The sequence below is a fragment of the Dermochelys coriacea genome, chromosome 24 (assembly GCF_009764565.3).
Source record: "Dermochelys coriacea isolate rDerCor1 chromosome 24, rDerCor1.pri.v4, whole genome shotgun sequence".
In the NCBI taxonomy this organism is placed as follows: domain Eukaryota; kingdom Metazoa; phylum Chordata; order Testudines; family Dermochelyidae; genus Dermochelys; species Dermochelys coriacea.
Window position 1 is genome coordinate 11,119,913 of NC_050091.1, and position 19,582 is coordinate 11,139,494.

General features: G+C 50.9%; 1 protein-coding gene across 1 annotated transcript; it reads right to left on the minus strand.

Moving 5' to 3' along the window:
• Positions 1 to 793: 793 nt before the first annotated feature.
• ACKR1 (atypical chemokine receptor 1 (Duffy blood group)) lies at positions 794 to 19,198 on the minus strand. The gene is given in 3 exon segments (XM_038382551.2): positions 794 to 905; positions 907 to 1,854; positions 19,053 to 19,198. Coding segments are annotated over 3 exon segments (1,011 nt in total). The 5' UTR covers positions 19,077 to 19,198; the 3' UTR covers positions 794 to 866.
• Between the last annotated feature and the right edge of the window lie 384 nt (positions 19,199 to 19,582).

Genomic DNA, 19,582 nt, shown 5'->3' on the forward strand with positions numbered 1-19,582 from the left:
TTGTGTGTGGATGGGAGGGGAACAAGAGGCAGCGCTCCTGTTATAACTCGAGTTAACTCTGCAGTGAAGAGGTCCTGTCCATCGCCTGCAGGTTGCTGCATCCATGTTGGTCTCAGGATATGACAGAGATAAGGTGGGTCAGGTAACATCTTTGACTGGACCAACATTTGTCAGTGAGAGCCAAGCTTTCGAGCTGCAGAGTCCAGGTCTGGGACAGGTTCTCAGATCTCCGTGCAGCTCAAGAGCTTGTCTCTCTCACCAGTCAAAGTTGGTCCAATTAAAGATGATACCTCACCCACCTTCTCCTGCTTCAGTTGATGGCAGGAAGCTCAGGTGAGCAAGGGAGCTTGGTCAACTCAGTCCCATGGCTGTGAATGCTGCTTCCACAGCCCTGGGGCAGAGAGATGTGGGTCTCATTTCCCCCTTGCCCCTGACACCTTGTGTTGTCATTCCCACTGGAAAGTGGGATGCAGCCGCTCTGCCTGGGTGGAAATGATGACACAAAGTGCCAGGAATGGCAAGTCGAGCTCAGGCACTTCAGCATGGGCCTCTACATGTACATGCAGAGCATGAGCTGGAGGGTACCTGGGCCGCCCTGCCCCCTGTGTTGCCAACTCTCATGAGTTTGTCATGAGTCTCATGATAATTATTTGTTTTCCTGAAAGCCCCAGCTTCTGGAGCCAAGTGGAGATGTGATGACTTCAGCCTTTATTCTTAAAGAAAAAGTCAATTTCTGGCCCTTGTGGCTGTAGAGAAAGCATCACTAAAGGCTCAAAAAGCAGAAGGAAAATAAAAAGTGCCCCAATAGTATTTTTACAGAATCACAGGATTTTAAAGCCAATCTCATGATTTTTGGTGACCCTGACTCATGCTTTTTGAACATTTGGGGTTGGCAATACTGAGCCCTGGCACATGCTGTGCTGGCACTTGGAGGGGGCCTGGGTCAGCATGCATCCTTTGGTGATACAGCCCTGCCCCGAGAAGCAGCAGGGGCCCGAGGCAGCAGTGCAGAATGCCGAGGCCCTCTGACAGCCCCAGGAAGAAGTCAAGAAACTCCTGGAAATGGCAGCTGGTGTAGAGAAGCTGCCTCCTCACCAGTAAGTCCAGGAACAGGGCTGTCCCGTACGGCACCCAGAGAAGGAAGAACAGACATGTCACCCCGACCCGCAGCCGCCACCCACTCCTGCGCCATGTCAGCATTGCCTTGGCCACGCCCAGTGCGGCAGGGAGCAGCATGAAAACAGCCAGGCAAGATGTGACATGGGCCAGGTGCCACCAGGTGCTGTCCCTCATGATACAGAGCACCTGTGAGTGCCCCTCCATCCCACTCAGCAAGGCAGCTGGCACTGCCAGGAGAACAGCTGCCACCCAGAGAGCCACGGCCACACACCAGTGGTGCCGGCTGGGAACCCATTTGCCCCACATGGCACTGCAGGCACCGGCAGCCACCAGCAGCCCTTCAGAGAAGAGGCTCCCGTGCCACAGCATGTACGCCACCTTGCAGAGCCCGTCGCCAATGACCCATCCTTGGCTGATGCTGGCAGCAAAAAATGGCAGCATGGCTGTGAAGATGGTGGTGCCAAGGGTCAGCTGGAAAAGGGAGGCTCTGCCAGGGGGCCAGCTCCAAAGACTCCGGTAGTTGGCCAAGGCCACCACCAGGGCCAGGTTACTCAGCAGACCTAAGGCACAGACTACAGCCAGGAAGTTGAAGGCATAACTGCGAAAGAATGAACAGTAGCCACTGTGGCAGGGCGCAGAGGCCAGGGTATCATAAGTCAGTTCAGAGTCATAGGAGTAATTCACCATCATGTCCTCAAAGCTGTAGCTGCTCATGTTCAGTTCCAGATGTCTGGTCTGGAAAAGAAAAACATCAGGTAATTCAGCCCTGTGCCCCACCCGGCCAGCATTCCTTGATCACTGGGCTGCTCTGTGTGCCCCAGGGGTTCACTCACTGGGTGATGGGGGTGCATTCTTTAGCCACCAGCAAGTCCCAGGAATTCACCTATTGGGTACTGGAGGATGTGGTTCTCTGGACTCCAGGCAGCTCTGTGGGTAGCAGGGTTTACATGCCGGGTGCTGGAGGGAGGTGTCATTCTTGGGATACCACATGAGGCCAGCATGGGAGTTGACTAGGGATTACTTTTTCTCACCCCAGACTCAGAGTTTATTGGGCCATGTGGCTGTAGGCCCTGGGTAGTGTCCCTCCAATGAACTCTTGTGCTGCTGGAGCTGGATGGTGCCTTTTGCTGGGGCGATGGCTCTTATCAGGTGAGCTTACTGCTGCAGTACCACGCCCCTCCACCTCCAGGCCCATTTTAGGGAAAGGGGCAGGAACTACTGTGGCACAAGGACAAGGGGTTGGTATGAAATGCATGTGTGAGCAAAATTTGGAATTTCCATCCCCTGGAAAATTCCAACATCCCCACATTCCCCACATCCTCAAATGAGGCAAAAATAATTAATTTTTTCCATGGAACAGACATTCTGAAAAATTTCAGTTCCAAAATGTGGCAATGTTTTATTTCAGCATATACAGTCAAAATGAAACAATGAAAATTTATTTCAATATTTCAATATTCCTGAAATCAAAATGCTTCATTGCAACATTAAACTGCATTTTCCCATAATGACACATTGCATTATGGGAATTGAGTTCAGTAGGGCCCTACCACATTCACGGTTCATTTTGGTCAATTTCACGGTCATAGGATTTAAAAAATCTTAAATTTCATGATTTCAGTTATTTAAATCTGAAATTTCACAGTGTTGTAATTATAGGGGTTCTGACCCAAAAAGGAGTTGTGGGGGTGTGGGGTTGCAAAGTTATTGTGGGGGGGGGGTTGCGGTACTGCTACCCTTACTTCTGTGCTGCTGCTGGTGGCAGTGCTGCCTTCAGAGCTGGGCGCCCGGCCAACAGCTGCTACTCTCCGGCTGCCCAGCTCTGAATGCAGTGCAGAAGTAAGGGTGGCAATACCGTGACCCCCTCTAAAATAACCTTATGACCCGCCTGCAACTCCCTTTTGGATCAGGACCCCCAATTTGAGAAATGCTGGTGTCTCCCGTGAAATCACACAAAAGACCAGATTTCATGGGGGGAGACCAGATTTCATGGTCTGTGATGCGTTTTTCATGGCCGTGAATTTGGTAGGGCCTACCCAAAGGCAACGTGACAGTGAGAAACGGTATAATGGGCCATTTAAACCAATGAAACATTCTGATTTGGCTCAAAATGACCTGCAATGAACTATCACATTTCAGTTTACTCAACAGAAAATTTAAATTTTTCAGTACAATCAAAATTTTCCTGCGGAGAATTTCAATTGTTGTGGAAACTGCGTATTTCTGTCAGAAAATCATTGCACCAGATTATTCCCAACAAACTCTACTTTACAAGGCGTGCCATGGAAATCCCTGCTCCATCCTGGAAATCTCTGCTCCATTGAGCAGAGGTTGTTGGTCACACAGACATGGGCCTAGATTGTGCAACACTTCCTGCTGCTAGCGAGTACTCTGTTCATACGTTTGAGTGACAAGTATTGCACAATCCAGCCTGTGGAACCTTCTGGTTTGTGCCATTGTGTTTGGACAAGGAGTTTTAAAGGCTGCACTCCTATGTCTTAGTCTCTGACCAAGTTCTGCACTGATGGCTCAGAGGGAGCCTCCTTACATCCATTTGTCACATCTGAGTGTTGCCAACTTAGCTATTTTGTCACTAGATTTAACAACTTTTTGGTTTCCCTAGTGATAAAATAAGGGTCAAAGTGACCAGTGACAAATCTAGCGACTTTCGCTGCCAATTACTGTGACATTCAGAGAAAGAAGTCACCAATATGTATAGTTACAAAATCATTCACAAGCAGCTCGATAGTGTTAATAAAATCCATTCCATGCTCTTCTTACTATATTCTGCTGCACACCAAGTCAATGTCATTATGTCTCAATTGAGCATGTGCTTGGAAGGAATCCCATTCCAGGGCTTCTTGGGCTGAGATCACAGTAATCTGCAGGCGAGGAAAAGAAGTTTGTGGAGGTTAATTAAATACTTTGTTAAAGCCAGGTGCACTTTGGAGAGAGCAGCACATTAGCCAGGGCTTGTTTTTACCCAAATGTTCTTTCTCACTGCTCCGTAGTAGGTAGCACAGCCTTTGATGCAGGGAAACATGGCTAATGAAGCGGGCTGGGAAAGTGCAGGTTAGCCAGTGAGGAGAGGAGCACGGATGGAAGGTGGGGTGGGATGAGACAGGGCCATGTGACCCAAGGGGATGGGGGTCACCGTGCCTCCAGGAACGAAGCCCTTACTACAGGATCAAAGGCGGAGCTAGCTTGATTTCAGCTCCCCTTTATTCCTTCACCTGGCTGGCCTTACCTGCCCCACTGGGGGGGGGGGGGATTGGTAAGGAGTTCGGCTAGCAGATTTTTGTTTACTTTCAGAGTCATAGAATCATAGAATATCAGGGTTCGAAGAGACCTCAGGAGGTCATCTAGTACAACCCCCTGCTCAAAGCAGGACCAACCCCAACTAAATCACAACAGGTTAGTGAAAGGAAGAGCTCAGAGCTGAGGAGAAGAGGGCTTCACTGGAGCTCGGTTCTGCAGGGAGCCAAGAAAGTAGATTTAAAAACAAAAATCTGCTAGCTAGACCCCTTCCCAATCCCTCCGCTTCCAGGGTTTGATTTCTGAAAACAGTTGGGCAACTAACCCCCAGCCAAGCCAGGGGAAGGAGTAAAGGGGAGCCAAAATCAAGCTAGCTCCATCTTTGATCCTGTAATAAGGGCTTCATTCCTGGAGACACAGTGTCGCCTGCCCCATTGGGGCACATGACCCTGTCTCATCCCTCCACACCTTCCATCCGTGCTCCTCTCCTCGCTGCCTTGCCCACCCAGCCCACTTCATTAGCCATCTTTCCCTGCATCAAAGGCTGTGCTACCTACTACTGAGCAGCGAACATTTGGGTAAAAATAAGCCCTGGCAAATGTGCTGCTCTCTCCAAAGTGCACCTGGCTTTAACAAAGTATTTACTTAGCCTCCACAAACTTCTTTCCCTCGCCTGCAGATTACTGTGATCTCAACTCAAGAAGCCCTGGAATGCGATTCCTTCCGAGGACATGCTCAATTGAGACATAATGACATTGGCTTGGTGTGCAGCAGAATGTAGTAAGAAGAGCATGGAATAGATTTTATTAACACTATCGAGCTGCTTGTGAATGATTTTGTGACTATACTCACCTGGGCGCAAATATATATATACATATATATATATACAACTACATCTAGTAACTTTTCAGGATTTGTCTGGTGACTTCCTGCTCTGTGGAATTGGCAACCCTGCGAGAGTCTGATTCCAGCTGCTGGGGTGGAGTTTGATTCCTGGTGCCTCCTCAGTTCTGCCCCATCTACCTGGCTGTCCTGCTCAGACACAAACACAGGGTTGTTTCATAGCGAGACGTTTCTCTGTATGAAGCTGCATCGCTTGGGGGCCTGCCTGAAGGAGCCCCCATGGGCCCCCCTGAAATGTCCCACCTGGCCCTGCAGCTCCATCACTTTAGGTCTCTCACAGACTGCCGCGCCAGGGGGAAGTCCTCATATTTGTCTCATTCTCACACAGCTTCTGTCTCTGGTTCCTTTTGGACTCCAAAAGGTCACAAATCCCTGTACTCTCAGGGACATTTCCACCGAATGCATCGATGAAGTGAGCTGTAGCTCACAAAAGCTTATGCTCAAATAAATTTGTTAGTCTCTAAGGTGCCACAAGTACTCCTTTTCTTTTTTGCGAATACAGACTAACACGGCTGCTACTCTGAAACCTGTCCTCTTAGTGTGTCCTTCTCGCTGGCTTTTGTGCCAGTCCACTGGTATGCTCCCAGGTCTTCAGTTTCATGCCAGGCTGACCCTTTTCCTTTCCCCGTTTCCACAGACACTTTTCCCCTGGCTGCATACACTGACCCCACATTCAAAAAACACCTGTCTGCAGTGACAGCAAGGCATAAACCACTAGGAGCCAAATTTATTGGTTGTTTATAGTTGCCTTTGCATTCAATCACTAGGAGCAAGGTTTACTGGCTGTTGATAGTCACCTTTGCATTCATTGTTCTCCTGCAATATTCACACAAAGTAATTGTGGTTATGTGGACATGGGCAGTCCTGGCTTGAAAGGTGCAGTCACACATCCTAGTATCTCCTAGTACCTCCGTGGTGTCATGCTTTTGGACTGGGGTTTTTGGTAACATCCAGCTGTGTGAATAAGCAGTGTCCCATCTAGACCACACGTAGGCACTGGGCCAAGTTCAAAGACAAATCCAGTCTGATGTAACTTACCCTTTCTCTCAGCCCTTTCAGCACGTCACCCCAACTCCTAGCCTGCCACTCCCATGCCCTTCTGCTTCCACATCACCTCTGACCATGGCTCTCTCAATCTAACCAGCTTGCATTATAACCCACCCCAGCTGAGTCCCACTTTCTCCTTGCCTGAGTCAATGTGAGGAGCTGTTTTCTCAGGGTGACCAGACGTCTGGATATAAGGAGCTTTGTCTTATATAGGACCCTGTTACTGCTCCTGACCCCTGTCCTGATTCTTCATACTTGCTATCTGGTAACCCTAGTTCTGCCCTCATTTACAGTCCAGTGCCACAGTGCGGAGCTGAGGGCCAGGGAGTCTAAGTCATAGCCCCTTGCATCTCACCTCTGAACATCAGCCTCTGGAGAAGTGTGGAACGGGCTGGGGAGAGATGGCTGAGGGGCTGTATCTGGACTCCCATCAGGAAGGACTAGGGAAGGGGCAGTGTGGAGGTCTACAGGCTGTCTAAGGAGGGTGGAGGATTGGGAGAGGTCTCTTTGGTCAGAGCAGAGGGTGGGGCTTCTGGGCTGTACGTGAAGAGGAGTGTGAGATGTTGTAGCCACTGGGCCATGCTGGGTAGCTGGGATGAGGGGGGAAGGGTTGAGTCTCTGGTCTAAGGCAAGACATTTGTGCCCCTAATGAGAGACTGAGCTGGAGGATGGGCCATGGGCTCTATGTGTTTGGGGACAGGGGGCTCATAGCCCATGCTGGAAAGGCTGGTGGGTTCAGGAGAAGGCTGCTGCTTTGTGGGCTGAGGCCAGGCTGGGCCCCAGGCAGAATTATAGCTGTGACTGAGAGGAAGTTGCCTTGCCAACATTTATTATTACAACAACTGTCTCATAGCCAGGATGCTTAGAATTAATGGAGCTTATTTACAACTATTGCTATGTCTTATGCAAGTGTGTTATCTGAGTGTGACATTCATTATGTGTGAGGCAGGCTGGGCAGGGCTGGGCCTGGGGCCTCACCTGCCGGTACAGTCCAGGAGAGGGGGAAGCTGGTGTGAGGGAAGGAGGGGCAGACAAACACCATAAAACAAGCAGTGATCACCTGGCGTCTGATGCTGGGTGAGGAAAAGGTGTCTCTTGGCTACACTTGAACTGGAGGTAACAGCTATAAATGCCTTTCATTACGCATAGGAAATAAGGCCTAGAAGTGGCCTTTTCCTAACATCCCATTGCAAGCTGAACTCTGTCAGGCAGCAACTGGGGCTGTTTCATTAAGCAGATGTTTTGTGACATGAGCTGGAATCTCCTCGAGTCAGTGATGGACAGCCATTGACACCAGTCTCTACAGCATCTTAGAGCCCAGCTATTCACCAACTGAGTGGGGCAGTAAAGTTTGTTTTTTAACCCTCATTCAACACCAATTTGTGTTACTGTAACTGCAAAGCGTGACGAGTGAGGTTTTCACTAAACAGATGTTTGTCTAGAACTTTAACTCTATCATCACAGAGTTTTTGTTTGATAATTTTCTTAGTTTTTGGAAAGATTTTTAACTGTAGAGAGTGAAACCGTCCTGTAGATGGTGCTGTTGCAATTTGGATCTAGGAGCAAACTGGCTTCCAGCAGCACAGGCTGTGTGGACAGTCATGGAGTGCGGCCAGGAGACTCCATTTCCCTACAGCACAAATTGCCAGTGTAGTGTTCTCTGGGCACCTCACAATGTTAAAGCTTAGACATGGAGCTGGAGTCACCTCCTCCACCCAGTTCCCCAGGTCTCTCCACCCTAACAGGGCAGGCTGCTGTGGCAGAACTGGCGGCAGGCAGGAAGGCAGCCATGCAATCAAGAGTTTCCCTTGCCTTTCCCTAATTGGCCTGTGATTTATGACCTGTGACACAAGACAAGAACAATGGCCTGGCAGGGCCCCTCTCATCATCCACAGTGGGAACAACTGGCCTCATTTCCCAGCACAAAGTGAACACTCCTTGGTCGGTTGCTGGGCTCAGCCCAACGGACAGTGGGGAAATCCAAGAAGCAGATTCCCCTCAGAGGTGGCCCCTTCTGGGCCTCGCCCCTCAGACTGGATTGCTGAGGCCGTTTGAGATAGGAACAGAACAGCTTGGCAGTGAAGCATGGGGGGCCAGCAATGCCTGGCACTGCGGGGAGCAGGGCAGCCGGGGCTCCCACAGAATTGAGTCTGGGTTTGGCTGTTTGGATTGTCTCTGGATACAGAGTGTTAGAGAGCCCAGGGCAGGGATCTCACCACCAAAAGCCCTTCAGACAAGTCCAGACTGGAACGGGACATTCCCGAAAACAGCCCCTCTGCTCTGGCACTGCACCCGGCTGTTGGGGGATCATGGGCCCAGTCTGGTGGCCTGACTGAGGGCTAGTGATCTGCCTGCTCTGGTGTGGGATCCAGGCCCCAGTCTTTCCCTTGGCTTCCTGTTTCTCAGCAGAGGAGGCCACAATGAGGGAGAGAGTGAGGGACCAGGAGCAAGGGGAGGTGGGGGTAGAGGGACAAGGCAAGCACAGGTGAAAGGGGAGCCTGGATTCAAGGAGGGTCCAGGGACAAGGCATGCCCATAGTGAAGGGGACCCAGGTGCAAGGGTGGCCCAGGGATGAGGGGGGCCCAGGTGTTATTGGGTGGCTGAGGGATGCAACAGGCCCAGATGTAAGGGGGGTCCAGGGGCTAGGGGGGTTCAGGTGTAAGGGAGGCCCAGAGACGCAGCAGGCCAGGTGTAAGGGGCACCCAGGAACACAGGCCCTCTTTCAATACAGTAGGAGCTAGAGAAAGATGAAAGAAAGCGGAGGTGCTCTACTTAGCAGGGAAAGAGAGCTAATAACTGAGGACAGCAAGAAAGCTGGAGTGTTTTATGACAAATTGTTTTTTCAGGCTTCATTAAAAGGATTAATGGTGACCAGATATGCAACAGGACTACTGTTAACAAGAAGGGGGAGGGAACACAAGCTAAAACAGGGCAAGAACAGGTTAAAGAATATTGTGATAAACTGGATGTGTTCAGTGCCTGATGAAATGAATAACAAACTAGCTGAAGCAATCTCAGAACCATTAGCAATTACCTTCCAGAGCTCATGGAGGATAGGTGGGGTCCAGGGGACTAGAGAAGGGCAAACATAGTATCTATCTTTAAAAAGGGGAACAGAGGATTAGGGGAATTATAGACCAGTCAGCCAACTTTGATACCTGGAAAGATCCTCAGCAAGTTTACACTAAGCTAGGGGGAGAGGTAGATCTGCTGGAGGGTAGGGATAGGGTCCAGAGTGACCTAGACAAGTTGTAGGATTGGGCTAAAAGAAATCTGATGAGGTTCAACAAGGACAAGAGCAGAGTCCCTGCACTGCTTCAGGCTGGAGACCAACTGGCTAAGCAGCAGCTCTGCAGAAAAGGACCTGGGGATTACAGGGGATGAGAAGCTGGATATGAGTCAGCAGTGTGCCCTCGTTGCCAAGAAGGCTAAGGACATATTGGGCTTCATTACTAGGAACTTTGCCAGCAGTTCGAGGGAAGAGATTATTCCCCTCTATTCGGCACTGGGGAGGCCACATCTGGAGTATTGAGTCCAGTTTGGGGTCCCCCACTATAAAGGATGTGGACAAATTGGAGAGAGTCCAGCGGAGGGCAACAAAAATGATTAGGGGGCTGGAGCACATGACTTACAAGGAGAGGCTGAGGGAATTGTGTTTATTTAGTTTGCAGAAGAGAAGAGTGAGGGTGGATTTGATAGAAGCCTTCAACTACCTGAAGGGGGGTTCCAAAGAGGATGGAGCTAGACCATGCTGGGGCAAACTTTTTAGCCTGAGGGCCACATCGGGGTATGAAAATTGTATGGTGGGCCGTGAATGCTCACAAAATTGGGAGTAGGGGTGCGGGAGGGGGTGAGGGCTCCAGCTGAGGGTGCAGGCTCTGGGGTGGGGCCAGAAATTAGGAGTTCAGGGTGTGGGAGGGGGCTCTGCGTTAGGGTGTACGAGGGTGAAGGCTCTGGGATGGGGCTGGGGATGAGGGGTTTGGGGAGCAGGAGGGTGCTCCGGGCTGGGAGCAATGGGTTCAGAGGGCAGGAGGGGGATCAGGGATGGGGCAGACTGTTGGGGCATGGGGGTGGGTGAGGGCTCTGGCTGGGGTGGAGCTGGTGATGAGGTGCTTGGGGTACAAGAGGGGGCTCTGGGCTGGGATTGAGGGGTTTGGAGGCTGGGAGTGGTTCAGGGCTGTGGCAGGGGATTGGGGTGCGGGATCAGGGGTAAAGGGTCTGGGTGGCACTTACTGCAGGTAGCTCCCGGAGGCATGTCCCCACTCCGGCTGCAAGGCACAGCCAAACGGCTCTGCGCACTGCCCCATCTACAGGCACCACCCTTGCAGCTCCCATTGGCTGGGAATCCTGGCGCTTGCAGCGCTTGCAGACGGGGCAACGTGCAGAGCCACCTGTCTGCACCTGCACATATTTCGTAGGAGCCGGAGGGTGATCATGCCAGCTGCTTCCTGGGAGCCGCACAGAGTGGGGCAAGCCCCCGATCCCACTCCCCGGCAGGAGCTGAGGGCTGGATTAAATGGTCTGATGGGCCGGATGTGGCCCACGGGTTGTAGTTTGCCCACCCCTGAGCTAGGCTGTTCTCAGTGATGGCAGATGACAGAACAAGAAGTAATGGTCTCAAGTTGCAGTGGGGGAGGTCTAGGTTGGATATTAGGAAACACTATTTCACTAGGAGGGTGGTGAAGCACTGAAATGGGTTACCTAAGGAGGTGGTGGAATCTCCATCCTTAGAGGTTTTTAAGGCCCAGCTTGACAAAGCCTTGGCTGGGATGATTTAGTTGGTGTTGGTCCTGCTTTGAGCAGGGGGTTGGACTAGATGACCTCCTGAGGTCTCTTCCAACCCTCATCTTCTAAGATTCGATGATTCTATGATCCTGGAAAAAAATTATTAAACAGTTTGTGAGCACCTAGAGTATAATAGGGTTTGAAGGAACAGCCAGCATGGATGTGTCAAAAACAAATCATGCCAAACCAACCTAATTTCCTGCTTTGACAGAGTTGGCCTAGTGGATAGCGGAGGAAAGCCAAGATGTGCTATATCTTGATTTTAGTAAGGGGCTGTTGACATTCTCATAAGTAGGGCTCCAGGTCTGTCTCCGAGGTTGCAGAAGTCATGGATTCCATGACTTCCTGTGACCTCTGTGGCTTCTGCAGCAGCCAGTGTTGCTGAACCTAGGGCTGCCTGTGCAGGCCTCAGGGACAGCTGCTCAGGCAGCCCTGCGGACAGCCACACCAGCCACTGCTGGAGCGGCTCTTCAGCCAGCTGCTTGGGTGGCCCCGCAGCCAGCAGCACCAGCCACTGAGGCCAGCCGCACCAATCGCTGCTCTGGCAGCCCTGGGCAGCTGGCCCCAGGGACCACCTGAGCAGCTGCTGATGTGGCTGTCCCCTGGGACCATCTGAGCAGGGTCCCGGGGGCTCCTGGCAGCAGACCTGGGGTGGCCAGAGTAGTGACTGGCCTCCTGGGGCTTCCCCCACATCAGCAGCCGCCAGAGCAGAACCCCAGGGCTTCCCCCCTGGTGGCGGCTGGAGTGGCAGCACAACCCCTGGGGCTTCTCCCACACCCCCCGGCAGCATCCGGAGTGGCAGTGGGACCCCCGGGGCTTCCCCCCCAATGGTGGCCAGGGTGGCAGCAGGATCCCTGGGGCTTCCTCCCCCAGTCCCAAAAGCTGGTGCCACGAGCCCCCTGGTCCTCCCCACTCCCTCTCCCCCACCCCGGCCACCAGTTCAATCAGGGGTATTTATGTTATAAGTCATGGACAGGTCACAGGCCATGATTTTTTTGTTTTTTGCACGTGACCTGTCCATGATTTTTACTAAAAATAGTGATTAAATTGTAGCCTTACTCATAAGCAAACTAGCGATATGTGGTCTAGGTGAATTTACTATGAGGTGGGTGCACAACTAGTTGAAAACCCATGGTCAAAGAGTAGTTATCAATGGTTCGCTGTCCAACTAGGAAGACATATCTAGTGGAATCCTGCAGGGGTCAGTTCTGGGTCCATTACCATTCAATATTTTCATTAATGACTTGGACAATGGAGAGGAGGGTGTCCTTATAAAATTTAAAGATGACATGACACTGGGAGGGGTTGCAAGCACTTTGGAAATCAGGAGAAGAATTTGAAAGGACCTTCACAAATTGGAGAATTGGTCTGAAATCAACATGATGAAATTCAACTAAGGTCAGTGCAAAGCACTTCACTTAGCAAGGAAAAATCAAATGCATAACTACAAAAAGGGGATTAATTGGCTAGTGGTACTACTGCTGAAAAGGATCTGGGGTTATAGTGGATCACAAATTGAACAAGTCAGCAATTTGATGCTGTTGCAGAAAAGTTGCTAATACCATTCTGGGGTGTATTAACGTGAGTGATGTATGTAAGACACGGGAGGTAATTGTCCCACTCTACTCGGCATTGGAGCGGCTTCATCTAGAGGATGTTGTTCAGTACTGGGCACCACATTTTAGACAAGAAATGGAAACTGAAGAGAGTCCAGAGGAGAGCAACAAAAATGTGAAAAGGTTCAGAAAACTGAATGCGTGAGGAAAGGTACAAAAACTGGGCATGTTTAGTCTTAAGAAACGAAGGCTAAGAGGGGACCTGATAACAGTCTTCAAACACACTAAAGCTGTTATAAAGAAGAGGGGGATCAAGTGTTTTCCATGGCCACTGAAGGTAGATCAAAAAGCAATGGCCTAAGTCTGCAACAGGGGAGATTTAGGTCAGATAGTAGGAAAAACTTTCTAACACTAAGGGGAGTTTAACTCTGGAAAAGGCTCCCAAGGGAGCCCCATCCCTGGAGGTTTTTAACAACAGGCTGGACAAACCCCTATCAGGGATGGTCCAGGATCACTTGGTCCTGCCGCAGTGCTGGGGGCTGGGTTAGAAGAGCTCTGGAGGGCTCGTCCAGCCTTGCATTCCTAGGATGCCATGGCCTAGCCTCTCTGCAGCAGTGGTTTCCAAGCTGTGGCTCACAGACCCCTGGGGGGCACAAACTATGTCTGAGATATCCAAAGGGGGCCGCACCTCCATTCAAAACTTTGTAGGGGTCAGCAAATGAAAGAAGGTTGAAAGCCGCTGCTTTGCAGCATGGGCATTGCACAAGCAGTCACTGCATTCATCTCCACTGCAGCAGCTGCCCACTGCTGTTTAGAGCACAGCTTGCGGCCGGCTGGCATGAGCCTCCTGACCAGTTGGGAGACTCGCTTCCTGTTGCAGGGCAGACATAACCGGTGAGAGCCCCTGGCGCACGGCCGCAGAGATGGCTGGATGGAGGAGGAGGGCTTCATAGAATCATAGAATATCAGGGTTGGAAGGGACCTCAAGAGGTCATCTAGTCCAACCCCCTGCTCAAAGCAGGACCAATCCCCAACTAAATCATCCCAGCCAGACCTTAAAAACTTCTAAGGAAGGAGATTCCACCAACTCCCTAGGTAACGCATTCCAGTGTTTCACCACCCTCCTAGTGAAAAAGTTTTTCCTAATATCCAACCTAAACCTCCCCCACTGCAACTTGAGACCATTACTCCTCGTTCTATCATCTGCTATCACTGAGAACAGTCTAGATCCATCCTCTTTGGAACCCCCTTTCAGGTAGTTGAAAGCAGCTATCAAATCCCCCCTCATTCTTCTCTTCCTCAGACTAAACAATCCCAGTTCCCTCAGCCTCTCCTCATAAATCATGTGTTCCAGTCCCCTAATCATTTTTGTTGCCCTCCGCTGGACGTTTTCCAATTTTTCCACATTCTTCTTGTAGTGTGGAGCCCAAAACTGGACACAGTACTCCAGATGAGGCCTCACCAATGTCGAATAGAGGGGAACGATCACGTCCCTCGATCTGCTGGCAATGCCCCTACTTATAGAGCCCAAAATTCCGTTGGCCTTCTTGGCAACAAGGTCACACTGTTGACTCATATCCAGCTTCTCATCCACTGTAAACCCTAGGTCCTTTTCTGCAGAACTGCTGCCTAGTCATTCGGTCCCTAGTCTGTAGCGGTGCATGAGATTCTTCTGTCCTAAGTGCAGGCCTCTGCACTTGTCCTTGTTGAACCTCATCAGATTTCTTTTGGCCCAATCCTCTAATTTGTCTAGGGCCCTCTGTATCCTATCCCTACCCTCCAGCGTATCTACCTCTCCTCCCAGTTTTGTGTCATCTGCAAACTTGCTGAGGGTGCAATCCACACCATCCTCCAGATCATTAATGAAAATATTGAACAAAACCGGCCCGAGGACCGACCCCTGGGGCACTCCACTTGATACCGGCTGCCAACTAGAGATGGAGCCATTGATCACTACCCGTTGAGCTCGACAATCTAGCCAGCTTTCTATCTAACTTATAGTCCATTCATCCAGCCCAACTTCTTTAACTTGCTGGCAAGAATACTGTGGGACACTGTGTCAAAAGTTTTGCTAAAGTCAAGGAAGAACACGTCCACTGCTTTCCCCTCATCCACAGAGCCAGTTATCTTGTCCGAGATGGCAATTAGATTAGTCAGGCATGACTTGCCCTTGGTGAATCCATGCTGACTGTTCCTGATCACTTTCCTCTCCTCTAAGTGCTTCAGAATTGATTCCTGGAGGACCTGCTCCATGATTTTTCCAGGGACTGAGATGAGGCTGATTGGCCTGTAGTTCCCAGGATCCTCCTTCTTCCCTTTCTTAAAGATGGGCACTACATTAGCCTTTTTCCAGTCGTCTGGGACCTCCCCCGATCGCCATGAGTTTCCAAAGATAATGGCCAATGGCTCTGCAATCACATCCGCCAACTCCTTTAGCACTCTCGGATGCAGCGCATCCGGCCCCATGGACTTGTGCTCGTCCAGCTTTTCTAAATAGCCCCAAACCACTTCTTTTTCCACAGAGGGCTGGTCACCTCCTCCCCATGCTGTGCTGCCCAGTGCAGTAGTCTGGGAGCTGACCTTGTTCGTGAAGACAGAGGCAAAAAAAGCATTGAGTACATTAGCTTTTTCCACATCCTCTGTCACTAGGTTGCCTCCCTCATTCAGTAAGGGGTCCACACTTTCCTTCACTTTCTTCTTGTTGCTAACATACCTGAAGAAACCCTTCTTGTTACTCTTAACATCTCTTACTAGTTGCAAGGTGTGATTTGGCCTTCCTGATTTCACTCCTGCATGCCCGAGCAATATTTTTATACTCTTCCCTGGTCATTTGTCCAACCTTCCTCTTCTTGTAAGCTTCTTTTTTGTAAAAAGAAAAGGAGTACTTGTGGCACCTTAGAGACTAACAAATTTATTAGAGCATAAGCTTTCGTGAGCTACAGCTCACTTCACGAAAGCTTATGCTCTAATAAATTTGTTAGTCTCTAAGGTGCCACAAGTACTCCTTTTCTTTTTGCGAATACAGACTAACACGGCTGCTACTCTGAAACCTTCTTTTTTGTGTTTAAGATCAGCAAGGATTTCACTGTTAAGCCAAGCTGGTCGCCTGCCATATTTACTATTCTTTCTACACATTGGGATGGTTTGTCCCTGTAACCTCAATAAGGATTCTTTAAAATACAGCCAGCTCTCCTGGACATCTTTCCCCCTCATGTTATTCTCCCAGGGGATCCTGCCCATCAGTTCCCTGAGGTTGCCAAAGTCTGCTTTTCTGAAGTCCAGGGTCCGTATTCTGCTGCTCTCCTTTCTTCCCTGTGTCAATATGCTGAACTCAACCATCTCATGGTCACTGCCTCCCAGGTTCCCATCCACTTTTGCTTCCCTTACTAATTCTTCCCAGTTTGTGAGCAGCAGGTCAAGAAGAGCTCTGCCCCTAGTTGGTTCCTCCAGCACTTGCACCAGGAAATTGTCCCCTATACTTTCCAAAAACTTCCTGGATTGTCTGTGCACCGCTGTATTGCTCTCCCAGCAGATATCAGGGTGATTGAAGTCTCCCATGAGAATCAGGGCCTGCAATCTAGTAACTTCCGTGAGTTGCCAGAAGAAAGCCTCGTCCACCTCATCCCCCTGGTCCGGTGGTCTATAGCAGACTCCCACCACAACATCACCCTTGTTGCTCATGCTTCTAAACTTAATCCAGAGACACTCAGGTTTTTCTGCAGTTTTATACCGGAGCTCAGAGCAGTCAAACTGCTCTCTTACATACAATGCAACTCCCCCACCTTTTCTGCCCTGCCTGTCCTTCCTGAACAGTTTATATCCATCCATGACAGTACTCCAGTCATGTGAGTTATCCCACCAAGTCTCTATTATTCCAATCACATCATAATTCCTTGACTGTGCCAGGATTTCCAGTTCTCCCTGCTTGTTTCCCAGCTTCTTGCATTTGTGTATAGGCACTTGAGATAACTTGCTGTTTGTCCTGCTTTCCTAGTATGAGGCAGGAGCCCTCCCCTCTCACACTCTCCTGCTCATGCTTCCTCCTGGTATCCCACATCCCCACTTACCCCAGGGCTTTGGTCTCCTTCCCCCGGTGAACCTAGCTTAGGGGGAAAGGAAGCGTTGGAGGGGAATCTGGAGGCTGGGGAGGGGTGAAATGGGGCATAATGAGAATGTGGGGAACAGTCAGGGAAGCCTAGGGGTCAGGAACAGATGGGGGAGGCTCAGCGAAGACTCAGGGGTAATGTGGGGCCAGAGAGGAAAGCAAGGCAGGACCAGCCAAGAGACAGGGGAGAATAATAACAGGGTGGAGGAAATTCCAGTGAGAACCGGCTGGAGCTGCAGCAGGTGGGGAAGGAGGGACCCTGGGAAGAGCAGGCTGGCTCTCTGAGGCTTGTTTGCCGTGCTTGGCCCCAGGGGGCAGAGCTGTCCAGCCTGTGACACTGGGGCCCTGCTGGCATTCAGGCAAGGGGGGCAGAACCAAAGCCAGGCCTGGAGATGGGGTGAGTGTGGGCCTAGGCACATGCTCGTTCATGGGAATCAGCCAGTCCTGTGCCCAGCTGGCCCCTCTGCCTGCCCCCCCCCCGGGCGCAGGAGCAGCAGCATCAGGAGTAGTGCTTCTACAAAGCCATTTTCCTGGGGCAAAGGCCATAAATCATGGTCAGTGCTTGGCTCAGGGCCCCAGGACAAGGCTGCAGTGAAGCTGCCAGGCAGGCTCGGTGCTGGATGCTTCACAGATGCCATGGCTCATGCAGCCATGATACCAGCCAGCCAGCCATGCGGGGCACAGCTCTCAAGCCAGTGACAGCAGCTCCCAGCTCTAGCTCTGCAGACAAGATCCAGTCTGCCCCACATGATGACCACTCACTGACCAGGGGATCAGGCAGGAGCTGGGGGATCTGTGATCTGTGTACCAGCCAGCTGTCTGGGTTCAGTTTGCAAGTACAAATGATACTGCAACCCCCTGAGCTCCTGTCCTGGATGGAAAGAGGGGGAACCACAAGGTGACACCTCTGGATAAACAGCACCTCTCCCAGGCCATCATTGTTGGTGTTCATCCCCATGGAATCCACTCCTGACGACTTAGGAGTGGCCCAGGACTGGAATGGCTGGGGGTTGGGATTGAGACATATGGGAAGCCCAGGGAAGCAGGGAACATCCCTCTCCAGTGTCCCATGTTTGGAGAGATGTCACTCATTTTTGTCTCACCTGCATTACCCCCAAACTCAGAGTCTCCTCACTTTATTGGAGGAAATTGTCATCAGAAATAATGACTCTTGCAAAGGAGATTCTCGAGCTACTTTCCCCAAAGGAAGGAATCCTGCAGTACCTTCCCCTTCCTGCAGGGAGAGCTGGCGTGCTCCTTTGTTTGGGTCTTTGTCCCACTTGGAGCAGGGAGCTGAGTGAGTGGAAAGCGCCCGTCACAAATCATAGGTACAGGGCATCTCTACCTTGGCACTGGCAGGTGGAGGGGGAGGCAGGAGGAGAGCTGAAGGGGGAAATGCTTTCCCATCTCATGGAAGTTTTCAAGAGCTAATTTTTTTCCCATTCCACATCAGCTGAATATCAAGCCCTGTCAATGTTTTCCTGGAAAAACCAGAGAGCGAGTGAGAGCAGCGTTCAAATATCCAATAGTCCAGAGGTTCAGCAGCTCTGCTGGAGACCTGGGATCACATCCCAGCACTGCCTGGCTTGGTGCAGGGCCTTGAATCTGGGGCTCCCCTCAGTACCCTAACCCCAGGATCTGTCCTGACTTAATTACTCCTACTAAGCAGAACAGTGCAGACAGCCATGCTGGAGAGAGGTCCTATAGCCCAGGTTCAGATGTGGGCCAGACGAGTGCCCGCAGCACTGGGCTGTCAGCAACTGGGTCAAGGCCCTGTCTGGCTTTGACCAGAAATTTTATTCTGGAGCTGAGAAACCTTCCTGAGCAGTTTCACAGATGCCAAGACATTCCCCAGGAAAGTCTCCTTCCACGACTCACCATTTTCCAGTGAAAACCTGTTTTGTCAGAAAGCCCTGACCAGCTGTACTCAGGACCAAGGAGCGTTAACCCAGCAGGTGCCTGTGTAATGCTGACAGACCCTGGTGGTCAGCGGGTGGGATCGAACTGGGGACCTCTGAAGCTAGCCTTAGTGCATGAACCTCTACCGCATGAGCTAAAAGCCACCTGGCTGTTAGCTAAGGCTATAGAGCAGACTCATTTAACTCCCTCTCTAAGTGGTCTCGGTGCCACTAGATGGGACAGAACACCACACCCAGAAGTTGTGTGGGTTACACCTGCACTACTCCACACTCTGCCTTTACTCTCAGCCCCTCACCTTCACTACGGGAGCGAATCTATTTTAGGAGGACAGTGGAGTTAGGCAAAGGAGCCCCTGGACTCACCACAATGATGATGCAGTTCCCCATGGTGTCCGCGTGCTGTGTGAATTGTGACTGATACAGGAGAGCTCTCTCTGCCTCTGTCTGTCTCTCCAAAGGGAGGGGACAGGCTGCTGCTACAAGATAAAAGCTGGGATACTAAAAACAAACTTTCTGCTCCTGTAAAATGCCCCCAAGTGAAGGAAACAGGCGGAGGCAGGGCTGCCAGTAAGTTCTTGGAGCCCTCTGGGCAGGAAACACTCCTGGAGGGGACCAATGTAATGGATATCCTGCCAGGGTCCCCAGTGCCAAGGAATGCATCTCTTTTCCAGGCTTCCTGTCTGAATGTTTCATATACATGTTCCAGGCCCTGAGACAGACGCATGCCAAAGACATGACCCGACTGACTCCATATCTCAGACTACACGTAGCACCAACCTACAGTTTTTCAGACAGTCTGACTACATCTCCCTTCCCCACTCTGCTGCTATCTCTTATGTGCCTGGGCAGATTAGATTTGCATTTCTCATGTCAAAAAGACAAACTCTCAGGCC